Source organism: Erpetoichthys calabaricus, chromosome 15 (assembly GCF_900747795.2).
Source record: "Erpetoichthys calabaricus chromosome 15, fErpCal1.3, whole genome shotgun sequence".
Classification (NCBI taxonomy): Eukaryota; Metazoa; Chordata; class Cladistia; order Polypteriformes; family Polypteridae; genus Erpetoichthys; species Erpetoichthys calabaricus.
The window spans coordinates 94,439,710-94,459,756 of record NC_041408.2 but is presented as its reverse complement, the minus strand read 5'-3'; the positions used below and the strand labels follow the sequence as shown (position 1 = coordinate 94,459,756).

The 20,047-nt window shown below is 47.7% G+C and overlaps 1 protein-coding gene and 2 long non-coding RNA genes across 3 annotated transcripts in view; 1 reads left to right on the top strand and 2 right to left on the bottom strand.

Moving 5' to 3' along the window:
• LOC127525970 (uncharacterized) overlaps positions 1–20,047 on the top strand; it is a 495,457-nt gene that overhangs the window by 451,222 nt on the left and 24,188 nt on the right. The gene's annotated exons all lie outside the window — the stretch shown is intronic.
• LOC114666046 (chitin synthase chs-2-like) overlaps positions 5,255–20,047 on the bottom strand; it is a 41,847-nt gene continuing 27,054 nt past the window's right edge. The window contains exons 10-20 of the mRNA XM_028820745.2: positions 19,895–20,036; positions 16,768–16,968; positions 16,172–16,456; positions 15,905–16,084; positions 14,608–14,986; positions 14,255–14,301; positions 13,396–13,460; positions 10,340–10,450; positions 8,425–8,639; positions 6,114–6,216; positions 5,255–5,742 (exon numbers count right to left, since the gene is read on the bottom strand). Coding sequence (XP_028676578.1) covers positions 5,731–5,742; positions 6,114–6,216; positions 8,425–8,639; positions 10,340–10,450; positions 13,396–13,460; positions 14,255–14,301; positions 14,608–14,986; positions 15,905–16,084; positions 16,172–16,456; positions 16,768–16,968; positions 19,895–20,036 — 1,740 coding nt within the window. The 3' untranslated portion in view covers positions 5,255–5,730. The remainder of the gene's footprint in view (positions 5,743–6,113; positions 6,217–8,424; positions 8,640–10,339; positions 10,451–13,395; positions 13,461–14,254; positions 14,302–14,607; positions 14,987–15,904; positions 16,085–16,171; positions 16,457–16,767; positions 16,969–19,894; positions 20,037–20,047) is intronic.
• LOC127525967 (uncharacterized) lies at positions 12,223–13,281 on the bottom strand. The gene is made up of 3 exons (XR_007933577.1): positions 13,136–13,281; positions 12,740–12,973; positions 12,223–12,415 (listed from the first exon to the last, which is right to left on the bottom strand). It is a non-coding gene; the product is annotated as an uncharacterized LOC127525967 (long non-coding RNA).

The window sequence follows — 20,047 nt, the reverse complement described above, 5'->3', positions numbered from 1 at the left end:
TAGGACATTACAGCCTGAATCTGTGACGTTTACTTTTGAAAATATATTAACAGGTGACATAACATGACAAACCTGCTTAACCCAATCCTGGCACAAGGTGGGCACGACCAGTCCTGACAACATCAACTGCAAGGCTGGCACCAAATCTCCAGAGGCTCCATTCAGGGCTAGTTTAGATCAGCCGTGGAGACACTGAGAGGACACAGCCAGACAGTGGCCATGAGATTTGAACCCAACACGCCGCGTCAGCGAGGCGGCAGCAGCACTAACCTTTGTTCTACTGTGCCACCTGCTTTTGAGCGTATATTCACTAATAAAATTATTATTATTACCCATAATTATCATGAGAAGGTGAAATTCAAGGCAAACCCTAAACAGAAGCACATACCATCAGCATGCAAAGTTCAAAGAAAATGACAGACTCCGTCTCCACAAAATGCCCAGTGGCGCAATTTAACGTGACACCGAGTGACCTGTAAGGAGTGACAATCAAAAACACGGTGACAGCGCATTTTGTTATGGGAGAAGGAGCCTGCCATTCCACGCTAGCATCTGCACACCCCCCGCATTCTGTGCCCAAAGGCCCCCGCTAACCTCGCGTCAAGTTCAGAGCGTCCTTGTCATCGACTGTTGTCATTGTCACCTGTGAGTTCCGTGCTCTTCTCCCAGACCTTTGCAGCACTCGTTATGTAACTTCTGGTGCACATAATTGGCCTCCCATTATGAAGACGTTTTGATGGGGGACCCGCGTCGTGGGTGGCACTGTGGTGTGGTGCTTAGCACTGCAGCGGTGTCACCGTCCGGGGTTCAAATCATAGCACAGATAAATAGGAAAGGCACTATATAGAAGATAGATATGTGAAAGGCACCATATGATAGAGAGGATGAAAAGCACTATATGATTGATAGATAGAAGTGAAAGGTGCTATAGAATTGATAGATAGATAGATGAAAGGCACTATATAACAGACAGATAGAATGAAAGGCTCTATGTAATAGATATGTGAAAGGTGCTATATGATAGATAGATAAAATGAAAAGCACTATATGACAGATACACATAAGTGAAAGGTGCTATATGATACTTATGGATTGAATAAAAGGCGCTATATAATAGATTTGTGAAAGGTACTACATAGTAGACAGATATGTTAAAGGTGCTATATGATAGATAAAATGAAAGACACTATATGACAGAATAAAAAGAACTATATAATACATAGATATGTGAAAGGCACTATATGATAGATAAAAGTGAAATGTGCTACATAATTGATTGACTGATTGATTGATAGGAAAGGCACTACATAGATAGATGTGAGGCACTAGATAATAAATGACTTAAAGAGAGTCGAGCTGCCTTGGCTACAGATATCTAATAAAACTCATTAAATTAAATTATAAGGTTTGAAATGTCACACCTGACTCAGCCGAGTGACAGACGCTCCATGTGTGGGCAGGATGAGTGGCTTTAGGGACACCAGTGGACACAGGATGACGTCTGGAGATGACGCCCGTGAAGGGTGAGGAAGAAGGACATGGACCTCAGGTGCGTCATCCACATTTTTGTAAACTCCTCAGTCCTCCTTGGTAGGGTGGGAGGCCATCCCAGACACTTTGGTGCACAGCAGGAACCAACCTGGTAAGGGACGCCCGTCAAGGACAGATCAGACTGACAGGTCCAACCCCACCCAGGCACAGTTAGCCTTACTGGCCAGAGTGTGTGACGTCAGTGGGAAGCGAAGTCCTGCTGGGCACAAACGCCTTGTCATTTGAATCCACAACTCTGAATGAGCGGCTCACGAGTGAAGGCGGCGGTGCGGACCTCAGGAACACGAGAGCAGTTGCTTAAACTTCACTGCAGGACAGGGCGGTGACTGAACAAGCAGTGACGAGCGGTGGAGCCCACCGGACCACCTGATCAGGCACACCACTGAACGTCTAAAATGAGACCCTCCCCGAACTTGAGCACCGCCAGCACAGACATGAGAAGTGAGCCACAGAGGGGCCGAGTGGTGCGAGCTGAACATGTCACCTGTGGGGGGCGATCTGCTGGCTCAGTCACCAGAGGTCACAATTGTTTCAATGAGGAACAGATAGAATGAAAGGCGCTATATAATAGATAGATATGAAAGGCACTGTATAATAGATAGACTGGTAGACGGGAAAAGGTCTATGTAATTGATACACAGATATGAAAGGCGCTATATAATATATGGCTATATAGATAGATAGAATGAAAGGTGCTATATATTAGATAGATAGGTAGGTAGATGTTAAAGGTAGGTGGGTGTTTCGTGTCTGACCTCATCAGTATGGTGGGCTGCAGTTCCATCTGTTGGAATGCATCTTGTAACGTATGTACTATTAAAATGCTCTGCTGCCACTGCTTGTATTGCGCCATCTGTTGGAATGGCGTAGACACAGCACCTGGACAGACCCCCAGCCAGACGCACCAACACTTGCCCCTTTATTAAGGTGGGTGGTTCACAACGACTACACACAGGTGGACGTGGAAGCCAGCTCGATGGAGATCTTCTGATTTCTTTGTCCTTCTGTTAGCAGGCAGCCGTTGAAATCAGTGAATGTTAAAACAAGCAGTTAAAGTTGAGGATTCTGAGACAAAGTGAGAAATACAAATGTTGCAGGAGCAGTACATTCTTCAACAACAAGAACAGACTTCTCATGAAGAACACCTGCTGATGTTACAGCCCCCCCAGGTCTGACTCTGCGGCCCCCTGTTTTTTTGGGGATGGTCTTTGGTGACCCTGGGTTGGACTGATGTTTGTTTGCCCCGAGACGCTGTTATTGTCCTCCGTCTGTCTGAAGGTGAAGCCCTTTGTGTTGTGTGGGACACAAAGGTGACGTCCCGTCGTCATTACATGTGCGTGGACTGCTGACATCTAGTGGAAAAAAACAGGAACTGACATGTGGAATATTTTAAGCCAGTGAGTGTATCAAGTCGAGTCCAGTGGACTTCATCGTCATACCCTCCATACCCACACCTTGGCACATCGCGCAGTGGTAAGGGATTAGGGTCACAGTGCAAAGTTTATACAACAAATGTGACAATAAGGTGGGGGGGGGGAGAACATCAAGGATGGACATCTGGACAAATGGACATCAGACAGACAAAGAGCAAGCAGTGATGACAGGAGGTGTCCAGTGGACAAAGGAACGCAGCACAGACGTAGACGGCAACGCCTTTAAAAAGTCCAAAACCAAGGGCAAGGGTTCAAAATATCACAAAAAAAAAATCACAGAAGAAACTGAAGGGGAACTCGCCACACCACAAGGGCATTCACAATGAACCGCAAAGGACTGTGGGCTGTCTCCGCCTTCACAGGACTGAGGGCGGCCCCTGGGTGGTGATGGGCAGGTGGCTCCGCCTCTTAGGGGACCACCCACAAAACAGATGGTGCAGCGTAAAAGACGAAAAACGAAACCAAAAAATCAACACGGTGGGCATCAAAAAACCAACAAAATAAAGGTAAACGGGCCCTTTGAGCGCAGTGGGGGGAGCCCTGGCTGAAATGGGACAGCGGAGCGTCGGCCCCCCTTGCAGGCGCGTTGTTCTCTCCAAGTTTGTTCTGGGTGTGCCCACCTGGACTCGGTGCTGGTCTGAGTGCCTCGTGTCTCGGGGGTCTTTGCTGTCCTGCAATCCGCGGGGCGTATTTTGCGTCACCCTTCTCCTTATCCAAGGTGTGGTCCTGTGGAAATCAAATGTACTGACAGGGGGGCGCCGGGCAGGGTGGTCTGCTTGAGGGCCAGCTTGACAAGTGAAGTCCCCTTCTGTGTAAGCACTAACAAGGAGACCCCGGGCGTCAGGGGTTCTTAGGGGTATCACGGGGGTCTCTGGCTTGTGTTTATTCCCAGTTGTATGACAGTCATGCGTCACTTTAAGTCGAGATGATGCGGACAGGAGAACAGCAGGGTGACGATGTTCTAGAAAAGACCAAAACCAGTAAACCGCGCTAATAAAACTATTGTTGTTATTATTTGTACTTCAGGGGGTCTCCTGTGTTTTCTGACTCTTGAAGACCCCTGAAGGTTTGTGCTGACCGCCGCGGCTCCACGTGGCTTGTTCTTATGCCTTCCACACACCAGACGTTTCTCAAGGCTCCCCAGTTTTGCCTTTTCACATTCATGGACGACCGCCTTTGGTGCAGTGAGTGGAGTTGGGGGTCTCCCTTTGTGAAATGAGCTCACTTAAAAACGTCACCAGGCCCAGCTGATCACTTAGACGACCCACTCGTGATCCAAGGAGGGCAAACATGTGACCCACCAGTGGGTGGGCTGAGAAACACCAGCTGCATACTGGCAGTAAGAGTATTCCCAGACCCCAACAGCCGGTCCCAGACGGAGGTGGAAGTCGGCAGGTGACTGTGTGGCTCTTGGTGACATTGAGTGATTATTGATTATGTGTTTGCGTCACTTCTGTTGTCCCTTCTTATTACTCCTTCATTACGTCTCGTCGCTCTTAAATGTGCAGCCATTCTGGGCACTTTATGGGTGGAGCTCCCAGGAGGCGGGGCAACATCACTGCTGCTGGCTCCTCCCCCTGGCTTTACAAGTCTGGCAGAGCGATGAATTATTCATGAGGCCAGTCTGCCATTATCTGGAAGAAGAAGATGAAGACGACGATGACGATGACGACGTCTCCAGCAGTGGGTCCTCGAGTGTGTGGTGAGTTGTGCTGTTTCTCAATTTATTTCGGGGTTCCTGGATTTTGTTTTCTTGTTTTTTCTCAGCGCCCGTGTTCATCCAGCACCTCAGAATTACTCCTGGGGCTCAAACTCAAATGAGAACTCAAAGTAGGACATAAGAATTATGGATGACGGCCCGTCTGGGAGCGAATGACGTCACAATTTCACAGCACGCAGCAAATCAATGGCTTCCAATTAAAAGTTTAATTAAAGCAAAAACCTGCAGACCTCCAGGACCATAGCTGCGGACCCCTGTAAGAAGACCCAGAGACCCTGAGGTATCACACACACCACAAGATGATCGCCATTGTGTTCCTGTGCTTTTAGCTCTCTAGGGGTCACAGGAGGGTTCTGTGGTGGCAGCTGACCCCATGACACGCAGGTTGCAGTTTTCACTCTCGGCCACTGGAGGTCGCACTTTCCACATCAGCTCAATGGTGAAGCAGACTGGCAGGTGAGTGGCGCTGCCCTCACACTTTCACGTTTTATTTGTCTCCATGATAATCCATCAGTCGAGCCCAAAGCCCACAGGAGAGGGTGACATGGGGTCAACTTCAGAGACTCTTTAATAAATACAGTAGTTCATACACAAACATCTACAAATGTGCTTCCATATATACAGTAAAAACTCAATCGTCACACACCAGAAACTCACGGAGGCGCTGATTCTTCTTCTTCTTCATTGTCTTTTGCTCTCTGGCTGCCTGCTGCGTTCCACCAAGTGATGACCCCCTGGCCCCACGACTGGCCAGCCACATGTCCTTCACGTGATGTGCACCCTTTGTGACTTTGGCACGCATTTCTTCTTCAGGATTCTCTCATCTCTCAATTCATGTTTCTCCTTATTTTTTGGGGGGTCATTTTTGGGTTAAATTAATACAACGCTCATCAAGTTTTTAGTCATTTTAAATACTTTCAGGTCATCTCTTGAGTTTTCTTGGGTTGCTGCTGTCAGGCGTGAGCAGAGAATCAGAGACCTGCAGGTGTGAGGAGCGACAGACGGGAGGTCCTGGCATTGGGGTCTCTAAAAATCAAGCTGTTAAAAAAGCAAAAGTGAAGGACGTGAAGAATTAATTTTGGAAAAATATTCATCCTCAAACTGTCACTCAGTCGTTACGTTTATGAAGTGTTACAAACGGCGGCCGCCATTACAAGGCGCTTCACAACACAAAACGAGTGCAGGACAGCGAGAGGAGGACACACGGGAACAACCGGGAGGGCAGCCTGCAATAAGCATGACGAGGGTCCCGGGATGCCCACAATGCCAGTCACATGACCCACCTACAGTCTCTCGATGGGCGCTCTGTGAGTGATGCTGTGGGTGTCACGTGATGTCACAGCACAACAGGCAGCGCTGGCGTATCGGCCACCGCAAACATCGGACCACCAAAAGACGGGCTTGCTTACCTTGTCGGGGTCATAAAAGTTGATTTTCGACAATTTGTGTTCTTCTTTAGGGCCAGATGATTCAGTTCCGATAAACGCTATGAGGTGAATAAATGTGTACAGCCTGTGGAGCAAATAAAAAAAAGAACGTAAAGATAAAGTCGATAAAAAAGAGTGAAAGGAAAGGGGCAAACGTGTAAGGGGGCTACATGACGCTATAGAGAGACATAAGGCATGAGCTACATTACCAAGAGACAGACTGCATTATAAATAGGAATATAAATCAGACACATGGATAGAAGGCACTATAAAATAATCAGACAGCCATTTATTATATAGTGCCTTGTAAATCTGACTATGACAGTCCCTTTATTATAATTACAGCATTACTGGATGTTATGACAGATACGTCTAGGATATGAAGATTGGTACATTTATAGAGAAATAGACATAAAAGGCACTAAAAAAATAGATAGTTATGAAAGGCGCTATATTATAGAAATAAAACAGACAGAGACATAGAGATTAAAATGCTCTGTACAGTAGAGGGCTGTTTCACACAGTTTATTATACATTAATTTAAAAAGCACAACAATGAATAATAGAGAGAAGATGGCAAAGGCTGTAATATAGAGCTGTGCCACTCTACTAGAGAGGGGTGTGAAAGGCACTATATAATAGATTGCTGTGGAAGGTGCTATATCATAGAAAACTTAACATATGAAAGATATTTTATCAGAATGAAGGATAGATTGGTATAATGGCAAATTTTAATACATAGATAGATATTTAGTCATAATACCATAGGGAGATATGAAAGGCACTATAGTATTGGGAGATTTGTAAGACACTGTATTTGATGATGGATAGCCAGTTATAAAGGCATTATTTAATAGAGACCTATATAGATAGATACACACACACATATATATATATATATATATTGTGACGGACGTTCTTGGCCATTACCCAGCCAGGATGCCAGCAGGTTGGAAGGCCCTGGGTAGAGAGCATCAATGAGACAGTACCTCCCCTGGGGCGCTAGAGGGCAGCCATCCTGGGCAGCTGTGACACCACAGATTCCCGCAGGGCATGCTGGGAGTTGGAGTTTGGCACAACCCCTTTGGGTTCCATGGTGGCCACCAGGGGGAGCTGCAGAGCCCTACACTGGACTTCCACCATACCTGGGAGTGATTGAAGGTAATACTAATGAGGCGCCTGCAGCCCCCCCACTCCTCACTCCAGTCAGGGGTCAGAGTCGGGAGGAAGGAGGACAACAAAGCCTGTGAGGAGGAGTGGGGAGCAAAATGAAAAATAAAAGTGTGTGCTGTGTGGCAAGTTGTGTCTCGGTCTGGGCAGTGGTACGCGCCCTCGGGCTTCACAATACGTGTGTGTCTGTGTAACAGATAGATGTGAATGGCAGCGTATTGTGGACAAAGAGATAGAAAAGGTGCTAAACTGTCGACAGATGGAACATCAGAAAGGTATTTTATCAAGCAGATAGCTAGGGAAGCATACATGTGGATGGCTACGCATGTCATTTACTGTGTGATAAACAGATATGAAAGGCACTATATAATGGACAGATAGGCATAAAAGGCACTAAATGAACAGACAGGTGCAATGCCAATGCATGAATGTTTTTCATCAACTAGGCAGAGAGACAGACTGGTACAATGGCACGTTTTCTCCTCATTCCCACTTGATGATTTCAACTTCACTGGCTCCTGACTTTTTCGTTATTTGATTGCCTGACTTTGGTGACTTTTAGAGACGCGAGGCAAGCAGAAGTTGGGCAGAATGAGAGCCAAATCCATGACACCTCTTAGCAGTTAGTGAGAGACCTCCATGTGTGTGTGTGTCTAGGGGCGTTCACTCTCTCTCTCTCTCACCCCCCTCTCTATCACCCCCTCTCTCAGCACCCAGGCGTTGAAGTTGGGGGGTCCACAGAGGAAGGGGCTGCCATAGTGGGTGAGCAGCTGGCAGTGAAGGAGAGAGCCGCTCACTTGTGTGCCCAGAACATTTCATTTTTTGGTTGCACTTATGAGTTTGATGAGGATGCCAAGGACGACGTGTTGGTGTTGTAAGGAGCTCCAGGGGACTCCTGGCATCGCCTTATTGGCTCCTCTGTTGTTTTTTTATAAACTAACCCTCTACGTGATGTCAAAGATGGCCAATGGCACAGATTACCACCATACCACTCTTCCATTCTTAGATCAGACCCATCCACACTTGCCTTCATCACCCTCATCATGTTGGGAGTCTCAGAAAGTGAAAGGATTCCTGAGAGCGAATGAGAATGGAGACTCGAGACAACCCCACGGGACGTTACCTGTGGTAAGCCATGGCCATAAACTGGGCGATCAGGAGTCCGGCGAAAGACAGGAGGAACATGAATCCAATGGGGTCCACCGAGATGGCATCTGCAGCTCTAGTTCCGTTGAAGTAGATCTTTGGGATTTCGATGTCAACCGTATTTCCAATCAGTTGTAGAAAGAACGTGGCCACAATCCACAGAGAGTTGATGATGAAGTAAACAAAGTTGGTCTGCAAGAAAAGATAAAACATGAAGGAACAGCAGGCCATCCGTCCCTTTTGAAAACATCTGCACGTTACCTGGGCCTTCCACCCACTTCCAGCTAAGCCTGGAATCCATCAAACTCCGTCAATTAGGATAAAGACCTTACAGGGCTTCAGTTATGAGGACCCAGAATACGTATTGGTCAAGGAAGACCCCAGAGGTCAGAAGGAGACCAGGCTGGCTGTGGACAGATGAACCCCCAAATATATTCATGAACGTTTGCAGTTTGTAACCCTAAAAGGCTGCGCAGGGCCCACAAGGGGGCAGCACTCCCATTTCTTACTTATTATGAGAGGCGCCTTAAAGAAAAGTCCAGGGGGCTGGCGACATCACACGAGGCTAACATCGGTCACCCAGCAGGGGTCTTGGCACCACACACAGTCGTAGTCTGTGCAATGAGACACTGAGAAGGTCCATGGAAGGGGATCAGGGGCCTCGGGGATAAAACGAGTGTAAGCAAAAGTCGGGATTTGTAAAACGGTAACTTGACGTGAAAGTTGGCCTAACGTTATGGCAGACCTCGACCTTCTGTCGACCAGACGTGGAGATTTAGAGACTCCAAGTGGCAGGAGAACGACGTGAAGAGGAGGTCTCGTAGCCCTGCCCGTTTCAGTGGCACGTTGGCCCACTCCGACATCCTCGGCTCATTGCCACCTTCTCTCCTCAGCGTGCAGCCTCCCTAAAGAAAGAGGGCGCAGTACGACACGACGGGCAGTGGCAGCGCTCACCCTTTTGGAGGAGGTCACCACTGCCAGGCTACACGAGGTGTGAGTTTGCAGGAATCGCGATGATCTTCGGCTCATGAGGATGACGGGGCACAGGAGCCGATTTACACTTCCTCTGGGAGTGGGGGGCTGAATTGCAGATAACATTACGGAGACCACCACACGCAAATCACACAGTCCCTGTTCTGTAACCTCTGTTGGGTATTTGGTGATGGGCGCTTATTGGCATCAACTGGCTGACTGGTCAGCAATCTCACATTCACGCCATCTGAATGGTGACTAAGATGCTCCCAGGTATGTTCAGTGTCCAGATGTGTGGGTAAGGGGGACGAGACAAAGGAGGGGAGTCAGGGGGACTTAACTTAACATCAGCAAAACCAAGGAAGTGCTTATTGGCTTCTGCTGCACCAAAGACCCTCCATGTTCAGGGAGTAGATGTGGAGGTGGTGCCCCCCTACTAGTACTTGGGGGTCCACGTCAATGGCAGGTTGGACTGGCCTCAGAACAAATGGCAGAGCAGACTCTGAGGAGAGTCTTATGTGTGTGTAGTGACGTCTTCTACTGCTCTGTGATGGTTGGTGTGGTGGGCTGGACTGGTGACATCACTTCAGGAGAGGCCCACCTATTGACCCTTATGACCAGCTGACTCCCATTTCCAAGGTCCCTGGCTATTGAAGGAGAGGGGCTTTAAAACTGGAGGGCAGGTCACCTTCTGTAAGTACTTCTGGGTTACCTGGCCACCAGTCAAAGGCCTGTTGATGCCCATGTGGACCTCCCTTCAGTGACACCAGGATACCCGGTGGGCTCCCAATGCCCCATACTGTGTGGCGAGGCGGCCCATCCTGGATTCCTGTAAATGTAAGCCACAGTGCCCTCTAGTGGCCTCGAGGGTCAATACAAAGAGAACTAATCTGTGCTTACCAGGCTCGTCTTTACAGTACCTTATTTCTGAGGGATCGCAAGTCCTTCATGATGTTCTCTTTGGTCTTCTCATCCTCCGTAATGGGAAACAGGTACTGCTTGATCAGGCCCTTCCAGAAGAGCATCTCATCCTGAAACAAAGCCAGTGCAAAACATCGAGCAGGTGAGAAAAAGCAGCGACTGTCGGCACCACGTTATGGCGACGGGTTTTCAGTTCTGTCCGGCGTTGTCAGCTCCCTTTACATCCTGTGAAGAACACGCTGGACAAAATTTAAAATGTGTAGTGCGAGGGTGTTGTGCCGTGTTAGCCATTGAGGACGTAGTGAGAAGTCAAGCAGAGTGACGCCTTTTATTGGCAAACAAGAGACCACAACATGGGAGCGTTCAAGAGGAGTTACACGTTGTAAAGTCTTCAGTTAGCCAATAAAAGGCGTCAGTCCCTCTGCTGGACTCCTCAGAACTCCTGTTTAAAAAGCACTTTGGAATAGAGTGACCAGCAGAGGGCGGGTGAGAGTGGCCACTGGCCTGCGGCGCTCAGCACTTGTCACTGTCGTCATTTCTAAAGCCCCCCACAAACCTTCTAACTCGCGTTCTGCGTGGCCTCAATGACTTCTTCAGTCGCCTTTCAGATGTTCCTCTGGATGGCAAAGTGGACCCCCAGTGCAAGTCATTGGAAGAGCAGAAAACCATCAAGTCAGGAGGCTTCAGGGCACTCCAGCAAATCAGACGACTTGGCAGCCATGAAAGTAAAAGATGCAAGCAGGAGAAGCCAAAAGGCCCCCAAGTGTGAAAGGACCTCAGGGTGGCTCTGTCAACGGTTGTGTGTGTACAGTCAGATATTACGCCCCCCGATCATCTCCCACGACACGCGGAGCCCCCCTTACACACTTGGCTTGCTGCAGGTTTCCATGACCTTTTGTACTCTGCAGCGTTTCTTGAGCGCACTTCCCTGTGTTTTCCACCAGGTGTCCTCGCAGACGTGATCCACTGTTTAATTAGAAGAATCCCAAAGGACTCGGACTGGGAGAGGAAAGCACAGAGTGGGAGCGGAGGTGGAGACTGGAGGGGCCGACTGACGCAAACACAAAGCCAAGTCAGGAAAACAAAGCAGGAACGTCCCAAAGGTAAGCAGGCGTCGTTTAGCCTCCTCTGACCCTGAACAGAATGGGAGAGTAGAGAGAGAGACGGGAGGTCAGTCCAGTACTGGGATGGTGAGCCGCCATCTTAAAGAGAAGACGACGTCAAGTTGGACAGTCAGCCTGACCGCACAAACAGGACAGCAGCAGCCATCAACTAGACCTTCGTCTTCCTCCTCTTCATCTTCTGCTGCACAGCGGCTCAGCTCTGCAGCTCCTCGCCAGCCAGGCGCTTCACCTTCAGGTCTTCCTCACTTTCTGCTCCCTGTACTTTCACTCTTGTGCCCACGTTGTCCCCCCCTCGTCACGTGTCACTCCTGTCTCCTTTCAGATTTCTCTCCCATGTTGATCGTCCCTCTGCTGGTCTTTGTTTTCTGTAACTCCACACCTACACCTCCACCTCCAACTTCTCGTTTCTGCCACAACCGATTTCTTCTCCCTTCACTGTCCGTGTCTCGGTGTCACACGTCACTGCTGGACCTTTCAGCTTCTCATTCCCACGACACTCCTGATGCCTTCTGCCACTCATTTCACCCTCACTGCACCCCCTGGGCTGCGTCTCCTTTGAATTGTCCATCTTGGGCCAACGCTGATCCTACATACTTGAGCCTCATTTGTGATGCAAACTCCTTAACAAATTCATTTGTTTTGTTAAAATGGACTGAAGGTGGGATGGGGGGGTCGACTCCAACATTTTTGCAGATCTTTTCAGTGCCACGGTGTTTGTATTCATATTGAATTTCCCCTTGGGATTAATAAAGTATCTATCTAATCCTGCCAACTATGCTATCTATCTATCTATCTATCTATCTATCTATCTATCTATCTAATCCTGCCAACTACGCTATCTATCTATCTATCTAATCCTGCCAACTACGCTATCTATCTAATCCTGCCAACTACGCTATCTATCTAATCCTGCCAACTACGCTATCTATCTATCTAATCCTGCCAACTACGCTATCTATCTAGCTATCTAATCCTGCCAACTACGCTATCTATCTATCTAATCCTGCCAACTATGCTATCTATCTAGCTATCTAATCCTGCCAACTACGCTATCTATCTATCTAATCCTGCCAACTATGCTATCTATCTAATCCTGCCAACTACGCTATCTATCTATCTATCTAATCCTGCCAACTACGCTATCTATCTATCTAATCCTGCAAACTACGCTATCTATCTAATCCTGCCAACTATGCTATCTATCTATCTATCTATCTAATCCTGCCAACTACGCTATCTATCTATGTATCTATCTATCTATCTAATCCTGCCAACTACGCTATCTATCTATCTAATCCTGCCAACTATGCTATCTATCTAATCCTGCCAACTACGCTATCTATGTATCTATCTATCTATCTAATCCTGCCAACTACGCTATCTATCTATCTAATCCTGCCAACTACGCTATCTATCTAATCCTGCCAACTACGCTATCTATCTATCTATCTAATCCTGCCAACTACGCTATCTATCTATCTATCTAATCCTGCCAACTACGCTATCTATCTAATCCTGCCAACTATGCTATCTATCTATCTATCTAATCCTGCCAACTACGCTATCTATCTATCTATCTATCTAATCCTGCCAACTACGCTATCTATCTATGTATCTATCTATCTATCTAATCCTGCCAACTACGCTATCTATCTATCTAATCCTGCCAACTACGCTATCTATCTATCTAATCCTGCCAACTACGCTATCTATCTAATCCTGCCAACTACGCTATCTATCTATCTATCTATCTATCTGTTTGTCTGTCTGCTGTATTATCAAACCTGCGTAGTTCAGAGGCCCCAGGCAAATGGCTAAACACCCCAAAATAAATGCAAACACGCTTAGGTGCCTTTGGCCCTGACACAGATCACACCAGTCCACGTCTGCGTCTTCAGCTCAGAGATTTAGAAATAAGGAACTCCACTAACCTCGTCGAGGGGCACTTCGTCAAACTCGACGCGATCAGAGCAGCTCTGCAGCTGACGCTTCCAGCCTACATAAAGAAAAACACAAAATAACAATCAATACACCTGACAGAAGACGGAGCAAAGAAAACGCACTTCAAGTCATTCATTGGTCATGAAATCGGATTAATCTGGGATGGAGCCTCAGAGCTGCAGCACACTCAATGACACACAACCCACCCTGGAGGGCATGCCAGTCTGTCGTTGGGCACACACACATCAGGGCTCTTTAGATTTGCCAGCTGGCCTAACACACACATTACTGAGAGATGGGAGGGGAAATCAGAGACCCCCAAGAAAGAAAAACACACGCAGACGAACTTCACACAGACACTCAGCTGGAGCCGAGTCAGCCGCTGCGCCACCAGGCCAGATAATCAACAGTTCATGTGACTCAATAAAAATACTTCAGTCGCAGCGGAATTACATCTAAACAATCACCAGAAATCATTTAAAGATATAAATAGGAGCAGTGGGGGCTCGGGGTGGGGGGGAACAACCTGGCAGTGGGGTCACAGGACCCGAAACAACAACATGCTGGGTGAAAGGGGCAAGAAAAGAAAGAGAACTGGAGGGCACTGTGTGCATATCAGTGGGGGGCTGGGCAGAATAGAAGAGACAAAGGAAAGGCGCTATATGATAGATAGATAGATAGATAGATAGATAGATAGATAGATAGATAGATAGATAGATAGATAGATAGATAGATTGAAAGGCGCTATATGATAGATAGATAGTTTATTTCTAGATGGTCTATTTTCAGATTCCTTCTTGTGGTTCCCCTCCACTCACTCAGCCCTCCATGTTTTATTACGTTACTTACATTCTTCATCGTCTGTCATTTCCATGAGGTCTTCTGCTGGCTCAGCGCTGCAGACAAACACAATGGAGATTTCTTGTCATCAGGATGCTTTAAACTGCCAACATGTTTTATTTGGGTGAGCAGTCAGATGTTTGCATGTTTCATTTTGTGATTACATTAATAAAATCGACTCCTAAATGCTCTGCTCGGGTCAGCCCTGCTCTTCATCATGAGGCGCTGAGTTGGACTCAATGCTTGGGTTACTGGTGACAGTGCTGAAGCTGCTATATTATATTATATTATATTATATTATATTATATTATATTATATTATATTATATTATGTAATGTGGTTTATGTTTTTCTTTCCCTTACCCTTTAACTTCGATTAGCTGCTCAGTCTCTGTATCGTCTGCCATCTCTTTCGACTTTTTGCTAACATGAAATCCCAAGTTGCAGCAGGAGAAGCTCCACTTTCTTTTGTGTTGTTCTTTCCCTTTGGATGTGCTGCGCCTTTTGCTCGTTTCGGGAGTTTGTTTTTCTCTGGTCCCCCACGAGACGTTGTTCATGTTCACCATGGAGTAAATGGTCAGCAGCAGGTAAGCACTCGGGACGGTGATGATATAGAGAAGTCCATAGAGTAGAATGTAAAACTCCTGTGGATGCAGCAGGGCCGTCACCGTGTATATGGTAGTCAAAGAAAATAAAAAGATGCCAGTGGGAGTCAAAAATGTCTGCTCACTTATTATGTCTCCTAAAACAAAGAAAAAGAGCAGACGTCACAGAACACAAAGGCCGCGTGTCAAAGGGCGCCATACAAAGTATAACATAAACCAGTTGTGTTCCTCAGTCGCTGCACTTCATTTAAAGAGCTGAGGCTACAGGAGTAGAACAGAGGCCACACCCCCAAAGAGGAGCACCGCCCCAAATGTGCTAACCAATGACTGCCCTCCACCCTCCCAGCTAACACCCCTGCCCCCCAGAAGAAGCCCAAAGGTCCCACACATTAACAGACAGGTCAGACGTCCAATTAAAAAAGAGGCGTAAAGCAGAGAAGCCCAGACGTCCAGCAGGCCTGCGCCAGCCTTTGGGTGATAACAAGGATGAGGCCCATCTTTGATTTGAACCCACAATCTGCCATTTTACTTCCCACCCTAAAGGGGTCTTCCCAGGAGTCAGAGAGTCCGCTTAGTCACATGACATGGGCAGGCGTCATCAACAAATCAAAATGGACAAGAAAGTCAACATCTGTGTACAAGAGAAGTGACATCTAAAGTGTGACAAAGTGAAAAGGTCAGGGCCACAGTGTGGCTTAGTGGGCCAGGCTGCCAGCTCAGACCCCAGCGGTCACTCACTCAGCCCGTGTCCCCAAGTCAGTCGTTTCTCTAGCTGTGCTGCTGCTCTGACCTTTTAAAGCGCCTTGACATGAAGTTCACTGGCTGGGCAGTATGGGGTAGTGACCAAGACCCGCAGTGTGACCCTGATCCCAAACGCTCAACATAAAAACCACCAGGAAACAATTGTAAAGCACGCCTTCAGTAAAGGAGCTGGCCAGGCAGACCATAATGACACTCGTCCTCCCTCACTTTGTCTGCCAAACCCAAACACCAGCAACGACACAGAGCTCCTCAGGACTGATGAACGCCAGCTCAGTCCTATAAGTGTCACTTACCGATGATGGAGATGATTGTGGCCATCATTAGAAATGCGTAGAGGACGCTTAGGAAGCCGGCCACCATTATTTGGATCTCAGCTTTCATGTTGTAGCAAATGATGATGTACACCAAAGCCGGGAGCAGAGCTAAGCAAAGGGATCCGTTTGGGTCCACCTTAAACACGAACCGAAAAGCGCCTGTGAAGGAAGGCAAACAGCACACGTCAGTGTGACCTTACGTCTTTTTCAAGGTCCAGAATGCTGGGACATTCGATGTGACCTTACCTGCGATCATCAGGCAGACGGTGGCTGGTGACAGGATGGACGAAACCACTGAAATGATCTGGTAGACGATGTATGGCCTCGATATGGACGGGTTCCTCCTGGCGATTTGCGTGCCCGTGTTCAGAATGTCCAGGGTGTTGGCCAGCGTCGAAGGCCCCCAGCGGCGTCTCTGGTTGTAGAACTCTTTAAACTCCTGGGGGGAGTTGGTGTAGGCGTCCGAGGCGGCGTTGTACTCCACTCGCCAGCCTTGCTGCAGCAGCAGGGTGCACAGCCAGCGGTCCTCACCTGGAAGAAACCGCAGAACACAAGAAACGAGAAACGTTTAAGTGACCTTTAAAAAAAGAAAGAGTCAGTGAGATGTCCTGAATCGTGGGACATTAAAGCGGACGTGACAGGAAGACTTTGTTTACGACTGCCCGAAATCGAAACGGCCGTTTTCAACATTCTCGCGTATCAGTTTGGAGGAAGTCGGCTTATGCTGTAGTGAGACAAATGTGAATCATACAAAGAGTTCAAATGACGAGCGCCAGTAGATGTCGTTAAGCCCACCAGTCAGTCCTGGCCTCTCCCACCCAGACTGACGCTCTTTGACTTACCCTGATCGTACTGCACGTAGTGGGCCGCCTCGGTGGCCTTGGTGGTGTAGCGCCTGATCACGTTGTCGTCCATGAGCGCCGACCCCCTGAACAGACTGAAGCAGCCGGGACTGCAGAGCACACATCCAAAGACGTGTTCGGCCGTCTTCTGAAGCCAGTGGCCGACTGCGTACTCAAACTTCTGGTACCACACCATGGGCCCTAAAAAAAGATCCACTTGTGTAAGGCCTCGATATGGACAGGTGGTCTTCTGCAAAGAGCCGAGCTTCACAGTGGCCTTAGGGTCACAGACACTCACGGTGGCAAGAAAACCTTTAGAAATAACCGCACTCTTAAAACATGGCCTGATGTTGAGCTAAATCACAATAATGAATAACACATAAATTATGGGATTGTTCTTCTACACAATGGCTGCACCATTTAGTTCAGGGATGTCCAACTCCGGTCCTGGTGGGCTGCTGTGGCTGCAGGTTTTCATTCTAACCATCTTCTTAATTAGTGAGCCGTTTTTGCTGCTGATTCACTTGTTTTGCCTTCGTTTTAATTGACGTGACTCGGACCCCTTAGTTGTTTCTTTTTCCTTAATAATAATGAGACACAAAACACGAGCCGCCACATGACCAGCTCACCTGAAAATAAAGAAAGGTGAGGGTCTTGGTCATGTTGGTCTGCTCAGGTCATCTAAACATCTGGACGGTGGTCTTAGAAAAAACAGAAAATCCAACAGTCTGCTGTGGCTGAACGAGAGCAGCAACAAGTCCTGATATTCAATAACGGCTTTAATTAACAGCGAGAATCGGCTTCTCATTAAGAAACTGGTTGGAGTTTGAAATCCCAGTTTAGCTGCTCATCTGTCGGCTCGTTTCACGTCTCATTTCTGATTGGCTGCCATTTAATGAAGAAAAGAATCAATTGAGAGGAGTGAAGCCTTAAAAACAGGGCTATTAAGATGAAGAGAAAAGGAGTTAATTAGCAGTGAAAACTGGTCACCGATTAGGAAAAGGGTGAGAATGAAAACCTGCAGCCACTGCGGCCCACCAGGACCGGAGCTGGACACCCCTGAACTAAGGGGTCTGAGTCACGTCAATTAAAACCGAGGCAAAACAGCAATGGCTCACTAATTAAGAAGATGGTTAGAATGAAAATCAACAGCTACTGCGGCCCACCGGACACCCCTGATTTAGACATTTATGGTGTGTGAACCCCCAGGCTGACGACTTCCATAAAAGCTGATCAGAGTCAGGAGTTAGCAATCCAATGAAATGAGAGTGGAGGTGTGGCTTAGACCTCCGTTGACCAATAAGAAAAAGACTCGGACACTTTGACTTTGCTGTTTACAAAAAGCATCTGCTGATGTGAAGTACGCCTTAGAGAAAAGATCTCAAGAATTACTGGTGTGCATAAAACTGGACAGGGACACAAAGACATTTCAAAGAGTGTGGATATTCATCAGTCCCCAGTTTGACAAATTGTGTATAAATGGAGACCAGTTAGTACTGTGGCCTCTCTATCTAGCAGTGGACGTCCAGCCAAGACGACTCAAGAAGAACAACACGTTATGCTCACTGAGGTCAAAAAAGTAAGAGCTGAAGGCCTGAAGGAATCACTGGATCAGGTGAGCGTCTCCCAAACAGGCCACTAAGCAGGAAGCTGCTGTGACATCACTCCGTGCCTGAACTTTGCTAAACACCACTTTGATACTCCGTGAAGCCATTGGGAAAATGTATTGTGGATTTTTGAACCTACATCTGAATGGCTCAGGAAGAATTTGCAGCGGTACGTGTGACGTAAAAATGGGTCCCACGTTCCAACATGAAAACGTCACCCCAGCGGTGGACGACGATGGAGAGAAGCTTCTGCTTTTGGGGCTGTTTTGCTGCCTCGGGGGCCTGGTTAGCCTGCCATCATCGAGGGGGGAAATGGATTCCCAAGTTTATCAAAGTATTCTACAGTCCACCAGTTGAAGCTTAATAGAAGCTGATGATGTAGTAAACCTACAACAGAAACCAACTCTGCTGTTTGAGTGGTCCCAGTCAGACCCCAATGGAGATTCTGAGGCATGACCTCAAGAGAGCCGTTCACACCTGGCGTCCTACGAGTACGGCTGAGCTGAAGCAGTTCTGTCATGAATTCCAGAAGTGTGACTGGCGCCACTTGTTGGAGTTACAGCTGCCAGCGGAGGTCTGAGCCGTCACTCATTTATTGGGAGTGTTTGCTGGCTGTGCTCACTAAAGACTTACTTGTGCATATTTACATGCTGTGTGTGTCTGCACTTGTGACTCAGATGAAGATCACATCACATTATAGGACCAATAAATAAGAACAGCAGGTCATTCCGAGGGGCTCGCATATATTTTACGGCCATTTTAGGGGGGTGCTTACAATAACTACTGGTAATAAGGACAGCGCCCCCTCTGTATGCCCGGGGATGTTTGAGTTCACTCAACTCTCATCTTAGGGGTCACATTTCACATAACCCCACCACCACGCCATGCTTCACCATCCTGACATCAAGTGAGGTTCAAAGTGTTTCTGCACCCGGGGCCTAAACAGCGGCCTTCACCCTACATTTCCAAACATCGGCCATATTCCGTAGATGCATTTTCTGAACTAACTCATCTATCGTCAAATATCCAAACTTCATTATCCCAGAAAAAGTGTCATAGTATGAGAAAGTGACATGAAGGAGGGGACAGATTGGCTTTGGTGTTGTTTAAGGCGTAGCACACACTATGCCTGGACCACCAATAGGAGGAATACAACATCGCAGTCTCAGATCCCCTCACCCTGTACAGCCAGTGCCAGTCTGGCGCCAGTGGGGTCCACTCACTCACACACAACCATAACCAGTTAGGAATCGCTAATTAATCGAACCTGCAGGTCTTTGGGGAGGTGGGGGTGAAAGCTGGGATACCCACTGGAAATCACAGGAGCAGAAAGTGCAAACTGTACACTGAATGTACACCCAGGGTGCTGGATCCATGTGGCAGCACAGCCGAGCACTGCGCCACCATGAAGTCTGAACTAAGTGTAATAAGTGAGCAAAAATGGCTGATTTAAACTAGGAAGACTTGGGCGCCACCTACTGGCCACTTTGCCCTTCTTTCTACAAATGACAGCTTCTTACCCATCCCTGTCGGGTGAATCCGTCCACATGCGGCGCCCACTTGCGGGTACATCCGAAGACGATCGACCAACAGCATCAGGGCAGATGGCTGGAAGTCCGTGTCCCCATCCAAGGCCAGGACGTAGGTGTTGTGTTTTTCTTTCTGTCGGGAAC